General features: G+C 40.1%; 1 protein-coding gene across 1 annotated transcript in view; it reads left to right on the plus strand.

The window, feature by feature from the left end:
- Positions 1–7,462: 7,462 nt before the first annotated feature.
- LOC121501784 (basic proline-rich protein-like) overlaps positions 7,463–7,671 on the plus strand; it is a gene marked incomplete at both ends in the record, with an annotated part of 2,043 nt that continues 1,834 nt past the window's right edge. Inside the window, one exon of the mRNA XM_041774230.1 lies at positions 7,463–7,671. This exon is cut by the window's right edge and continues 98 nt beyond it. Coding sequence (XP_041630164.1) covers positions 7,463–7,671 — 209 coding nt within the window.

Below are 7,671 nucleotides of genomic sequence, written 5' to 3' on the forward strand. Positions count from 1 at the left end.
TACTGTGGGCATTACTTTATTCTTGTTGCATCGGTGCAATACCTTACTGTGGCAAGTTAGGTACTTACCTTAGTTCTTTCCAAGGGGAGATTATAACATAAGCTATCAAAATTATTCTGACATTCTGTGCAGATTTTTCTTTTTTTAGGTCTCTCTCTCTCTCTCTCTCTCTTTTTTTTTTTAGGTCTCTTTCCAGGGCTTTTAAATAAATTTCTCTGTTACTGGATTGGGCAAGTAGTTTAAATTAATGGTTCTCAAACTCAACTACATACCAGAATCACCCAGGAGGCTTTTCAGAGGTATAGAGTCATAGGCTCCATTGCAGCAATTATGATTCTGTGTGTATATATATATATATATATATATATATATTTTTTTTTTTTTTAAGTTTTATTTGTTCATGAGAGACACAGAGCGAGGGAGAGACGCAGGCAGAGGGAGAAGCAGGCTCCATGCCGAGAGCCCAACGTGGGACTTGACCCTGGGCTGCCCAATGATTCTGTATATTTTAAGAAGGCTACTCTGGGGATTTTGATAATCATTAAAGTTTAGATAGTATCTTCAGAACATCCATAACCTAGCCTGAAGAGGTCTTTGTGGCTTTGATACCTTGGACAACCCCAGTCTCTTGCAACTCTCTTCTCAGGGATTTTCTTCTTCCCCCTTCTAGCTGTTCGTACTTGGTCTCCTTTCTTAGTTTCATTTTGTCTTCCTTCCCTTAAATGCCAAGATTCTGCTCTAGGTTCTCTCTACTTTTTTAGTAGATGATCTAATCTACACATATGGCTTCATTTGGGCTGTTTGCCCCTATTTCCAAAAGCTTTGTCTAGTTTAGAATTCTCAGGAGCACCTGGCTGGCTCATTCAGTAAAGTGTGTGACTCTTCATCTTGGAGTTATGAGTTCAAGCCCCACCTTGGGTGTACAGCTTACTTAAAACAAGACAAAACAAAACACTTCTCAAATTCTAGATTGCCATGCCCAAGAGCCTGCTTTGATGTTGGGTATCTGTGAGTTATTATGGCTCCAAAGCTCTTCATTCTTTCTCATCCCTCCTTAAATTATTTTACAAATCCTCAAGGTGACTCTAATAACTGGCCAAATTTGGAAATCACTTCCTAAATCCATTTACTTCTCTCTATCTATAGATAGAGTTCTCTATCTATAAGGAGGAGACTAAATCTAATTTTAAAATACCCAAGTGCAATGTGAGAATAACTTCGAAGGCATTTTCTATAGGCTATTTAAAATGAGTTACCCAAGAGACATATTTGGAAGTCTTCATTCTCTCTTCATTCACATTGCCTGTACATTAATTTACACCCTCATACCTCTTTTTTTTTTTCCATAGAGCACTGTGATACCTTCCTGACTAGTCTGCCTTCTTGCACTGTAACTCCTCTCCACTCCACTTATCATATCCTCCAGGGTGATTTTTCACAAAATTGAATCTAGTGGTGCCATTCTTTTACTTAAAATATTTCAGGGCTTCCTATTGCTTTTAGGATAAAATAACAAGTTTCTTGTCATAGCATGTTTACCTCAATGTCATGGCTTCTTCCTTCCCCAGCATCACATCTGATCTCTAACTTATATCCAGCTAGCCATATTCAACTATTTAAAGTTCCCCCCAATGCTCTGTGTCTCTCATGAATAGATAAAATCTTAAAAAAAAAAAAAGGTACAGGCTTTTTTTTTTTTTGAAGGTTCAAAATTGTGTTAACGATTGGACAACTCTGAATACACTAAAAACCATTGAGTTGCACAGTTTAAGTTGGCAAATTGTATGGTATTTGAATACATTTTAATGAAACTGTTAGAAAAAAAAATTAAATAGCACCATGTGGCTAGTTCCCATCTTATTATATACAGCACAGCTCCATATCCTCTTCCTGGTTTATCACAACAATTTCTTTTTTTTAAGGATTTATTTATTTGAGAGAGATTGAGAGAGAGAGAGAGAGAGCAAGCATACAAAGGGAGAGGGAGAAGGAGATTTCCCTTTGAGCAGAGAGCCCGATGTGGGACTAGATCCCAGGACCCTGGGATCATGACCTGAGCTAAAGGCAGACGCTTAACTGACTGAGCCACCCAGGTGCTCCTTCCTAACAATTTCACCAACCACTCTACTCCAGCAAGGCATTTCAACTAAGCCTCAGAATTGTAATATGCACTCGCTAAGGGATATTTTCATCTAGATATTTTACAGGCATCTCAAAAAGTCAGTCTGGGGCCAGATACTTTGCCAAATCTGTTTTCCTTTCTGTCTTCTCTTCATAGAAGATGACATAACCATCTACCCAGTCATTCACCCTGAAGTCTGGCAATAAACCAAGACATGCCTGCTTCCCTCCCACCATTCCTTTCCCCAGCACCTCATCAGTCACCATCGGGAATACCTCTTAAACATGTTGGAACTTGCCTCCTCTTGTCAATCCTGATTTTCACTGCCTTACTTTAGTTCTTCATCTTTCATCTTCTCTCCTATAGACTGTCGTAATCACATCTTAGCTGGGTCTCTCTGCCACCATTTCTGCACATCCCTATCCACCTGTCACACTGTTGTTGAAGCAGTCCTTGTAAAATGCAGTCCTAATCTTATCTCTCAGTGTACTTAAAATTCTTCACTGACTTCCTATCACAGGATAAAATCTAGCTTTTCAGAGCTGTCTATAATTAAGTGTCTGCCTACGTTCCAGCCTTGTAATTTCTCGCTGCAAAATATTTTATGTTTTGGCAGTAACAAATTGGCCAGTTTTCTAAATACACACAGCTTCATGACTCCAGGCTTTAGCTCATGTTCTTCATTTGACCTCTTTTTTCCATCCTCTAGACCTCTCATCTCTTACTGGAAGCTTTCCTTTACTCTTCTCTCCTCCCTCCCCAACTCACTATGGATAATTATTTTCCATCCTCTGAGCTACCTTTGTATTTTATGCAAACTTTCATTTATTCATTTGTTGATTTTTTCATTCTATGCAGAAACTTTTTATTTCGATGTAGTCCCAAGAGTTTACTTTTGCTTTTATTTCCCTTGCCTCAGGAGACAAACTTAGAAAAATATTGCTGTGGCTGATGTCAGAGAAATTATTGCCTGTGTTCGCTTTTAGGATTTTTATTGTTTCAGGTCTTACATTTAGGTATAATACACTTTGAGGATTTTTTAAAAGATTTTATTTATTCATGAGAGACACACAGAGAGAGGCAGAGACACAGGCAGAGGGAGAAGCAGGCTTCATGCAGGGAGTCCAATGTGGGACTTGATCCCAGGACTCCAGGATCACACCCTGGGCTGAAGGCAGGCGCTAAACTGCTGAGCCACCCAGGCGTCCCTTGAGTTTATTTTTGTATATGGTGTGAGAAAGTGGTCCAATTTCATTCTTTTACATGTAGCTGTCCAATTTTCCCAACACCAGTTATTGAAAAGACCTATATTCTCATGTATATAAGAATTGTATATTCTTGCCTTCTTTCTCATAGATCAATTGACCTTATAAGTATGGGTTTATTTCTGGGCTATCTTCGAATTATTTACACTCTGAATATGAGTCAACAGTTTAATGTGACTGTAAAGAGTTAATGTGGTATAACTTAATAGCGATGTAATGGGCAAAATAAACAGACAGTGCTTCTCCCTGCACCCTGCCCTGATCACGCCACACTCAGAACATATTGTTCAGTTCTGAGTATCACATTTTAAAAGGCACATTGAGTAACTGGAGCATGTTTGGAAGAAGGCAGCTGGGATAGGTTAAAACTATCATTTGAAGGATTATTGAAAAGACTGGAAGACATCTGGCTTAGAGAATAAAGACATGGGAGATATTCTGACAGCCTCTAATGTATGAAAAGTTGTCATTAGAGGATCCCAGACTTGTTCCTGCATAGTCTCTGAAGATAGTGGACAGCTGAACAGAAAAGCAAACTTAGGTGGATCTAACAGTAATAGGTGTTTACAAACAGAGGGGGCTGTCTTGAACAGTATTCCTCATCACTGAAGGTGTTAAAAAATAGGTTATTTGGTTATTCATTTATTTTTATTTTTTTTAGTTATTCATTTTTTTTAAAGATCTATTTATTCATGAGAGAGAGAGAGAGAGAGAGAATGGGAGGGGCAAGCTTCCCACAAGGAGCCCAATATGGGACTCGATCCCAGATCCTGGGATCACACCCTGAGCCGAAGGCAGACACTCATACGCTGAGCCACTCAGGCATCCCTATTCATTTTTTTAAAAAAGTTATTTATTTATTTTAGCAGAGGAGGGGCAGAAGGAGAGAGAGAATCTTAAGCAGATTCTCCACCAAGTATGAGCAAGACACAGGGCTTGATCCCGTGATTCTGAGATCATGACCTGAGCCAAAATCAAGGGACAGACGCTTAATCTGAGCCATCTAGGTGCCTCTTGTTTGTTGAATAAATGATTTCAGTATTCTTTATGCATTTTATAATGCATCATATGGTAAAAGACACTCAATATGAAAAGAATTTTGAAGAGAGACCCAAGGCTTTCTGAGCAAATAAACAACGATCTCTTCCTTATACATCATATAGGATTCAATCACTCCGTAATATTTGGGAAGTGTACATCTGCGATGTTTCCAGAAACTCTGTTGGATTCTTTGTGAAACTCAATAAGATCAAAGAAATCCTAAAAGTCACATTGACCAAGAGGAATATATTTGGAAGAAGGCAGCTTTAAGATATCCATATAATGTATCATAGTATTAGCACCGTGTGAACACATAGCTTACTACCTAGATGGAAGCTGTGACCAATTCTGGAACATGAAGTATAGGTTGATGAAGTGGAAGGGCCCATACCTAGGGAGGAATGTGATTTTCATCTTGGAGTTCTTAATAGTCATAAAATAAATGCTGAACATGATGATACAAGTTTCCTCATCTTAATGGCATAAAATAGCACTTTATAATTCTCTTTTCCCTACCTCCTCTAACCATTACCTCATTTAGCTTTATTAAAGTGTTTCCACACATTTAGAAAAAGATAGTATTATCTCTTGGCCGTTTATGATATACTGTGACCAGGGAAAATAAAAGGCTCTTTCGTTGTTTTATGTGTGAATGAAATTATGAGTCTATAATCATAAATAAATCAGGTATGTAATAAAAGGGCCAAAACATAGAAGCTGAAATGGCAGCAGCATAAGGAGCTCTCTGCTAAATGATTTTAAAGGGATAAATTTTATGCAGAAAAAGTAACAAAAGATGATCCAAGACTGCTCTGATTTCAAGTAGAACATTTTGTCTAATTTACTAGTGGAGATAGAGCATCAATGGAGAATATGAGATTAAACAGGCTACAGGACCATCTCACAAGGCTAAATAAGTAACAGTTCCATTTCTCACTTTTGTGTTATGTTTTAAAAACACTAATCTGTAAATATTATGTCTGAAAGGCTATAGATAAGAAATGCAAGATTAGCAAAAATTAAAAGCTTTTTAAAGACAGCAAAAGGGATATGGGAAAGTATATTCAAGTCTGAAACTTGAATAAGTCATCAGTCACATGAAAATCTGGGGGAAAGTGAGACACCTGGGTGGCTCAGCGGTTGGGCATCTGCCTTCAGCTTAGGGTGTGATCCTGGGATCCGGGATCGAGTCCCACATCAGGCTCCTTGCAGGAAGCCTGCTTCTCCCTCTACCTATGTCTCTGCCTCTCTCTCTGTGGCTCTCACGAATAAATAAATAAAGTCTTAAAAAAAAAAGAAAAAATCTGGGGAAAGGTAATTTCAGGCAAAAGGAAGGTGGTGCAAACAGCTGTGCTAGTATTCTTAATATGAGTAAGTCATTGGCTTACTGACAATATATTTTATAAAATAAAATAATAGATATGTTAGGGTCTCAGATATTACCCAAACTCAAAGAAATGGAGGAGTCTGGGTTAATAATAAGTTTGAAAGGCAGGTATAATTGGTTTGATTGATGTAAAACAGTTCACGAATGATATTTTAACTTCAGAAGATGCAGTGTTGAAATATCTCTTTGTCCAGTCTGGGAGCTGCATATTTTGTCCAAGGGGAATTTATTTATTTATTTATTTATTTATTTATTTATTTATTTGGGAGGAGAGAAAGGGAAAGGGGGGAAGCAGGGGAGAGGGAGAGAGAATCTTACCTAGGCTCTAGGACCAGCAAGGAGCCTGATGAAGGGACTCGATCCATGATCCTGATCATGACCTGAGCCAAAATTAAGAATCTGATGCTTAACCAACTGAAACACCCAGGCACCCTTGCAGGGATTTTTTTAAAGGGAATTTTAATGGGAAAAAAATGTAGTTTTACATTGGAAAACTACATGTGGAAAGAGAAATAGGGACACATGGCATTTCAAATATCAAATTCTTGATTATGACTGATACTAGGAAAACAAATCAAATAGAACCTGTTTATTTCTAGCAATCAATTTACTGGAACAACTCTGTGAGCTTTTACCAAAAGTAGTGACCGCTGATAGCATCTTGGGAGAAGAGGCTCTGCCAAAGAAAAATGCTGTTGGTTTGAATGTGCTTGAAGAACAGAAAAGGGTGATCACAATGGAAATTTTCATAAATTGACAATGATGTTGGAAGTTTCCATGTCAGGGGCAGCTGCAGATTCTGTGCCCTACTCAGTCACCTCGATAACGGACTTACATAGGATTTTAGATACCTAGGCCCCCTGGCTCCTGGCCAGGCCCTGTTGATTGAGGTGTCCATTATTCCCATGGCTCCCAGCATGGCCTTGACATCAGAGCTCTCTCTTCCACTTTGAAGTAAGTATAGATTACATCTCTCTTGCTCACATTCTCAGTTGCCCAAGTTATCAATTTTTTAGTGGCGTGTTTATCTTCAGACCACTTACTTCCTCTGGCAGCAGCAAATCCTGCTTAGATCTGCATGATCAATCAGATCAGCAAAGTCATGCTTGCCTTTTTATGGTATTCCAGGATCTTGGCTTGCACATCCTTCAGGAAGGCAAAGCTAAAGACCTTGCTTTGCTTCATCATCTACTTGGATTGGCTCATATTCAGCTAAAAATCTCCTTCCTCAGTATGTTCTTTACCAAATTCCTGGTCCCACTGCCCTTTGAAATAGACTCTGTTCCATCAGGACCAGTACAATGGAGCTGCTAAGGGAGCCACTGACAAGTAATTCTTGATGTTCTTCATTTGTTTGGCTTTCCACCCAGGAATTAACCTTTTTTACTTTCTTCAGCGTTTACATAATAACAGATCCCACACTGTCTAGGTTAAGTTTGTTAACATCATTCAAGTCCTGAAGAAACTGATGCATCATTTTTCCTGCATCATTAGAGCTGGTTGGTTGTGATGTTCAGTTCATATACATCAGAGTTTTTTTTTTTTTTTAAGATTTTATTTATTAGAAAGAACACATGGTGGGGGAGGGGCAGACCACCACCCCCCCACCCCCACCCCCCCACCCCCACCCCCCACCCACCCCCCCCCCCACCCCCCCCACCCCCCCCCCCCCCAACCCACCCCCCCCCCCCCCCACCCCCACACCCACCCCACCCCCACCACACCCCCCCCCACCCCCCACCACCCCACACCCCCACCCCACCCCCACCCCCCCCCCCCCCCCACCACCCCCCCCCCCCCACCCCCCACCCACCCCCCCCCACCCCCCCCCCCCCCCACCCCCCACCCCCCCACCC

Source organism: Vulpes lagopus, chromosome 11 (genome assembly GCF_018345385.1).
Source record: "Vulpes lagopus strain Blue_001 chromosome 11, ASM1834538v1, whole genome shotgun sequence".
Classification (NCBI taxonomy): Eukaryota; Metazoa; Chordata; class Mammalia; order Carnivora; family Canidae; genus Vulpes; species Vulpes lagopus.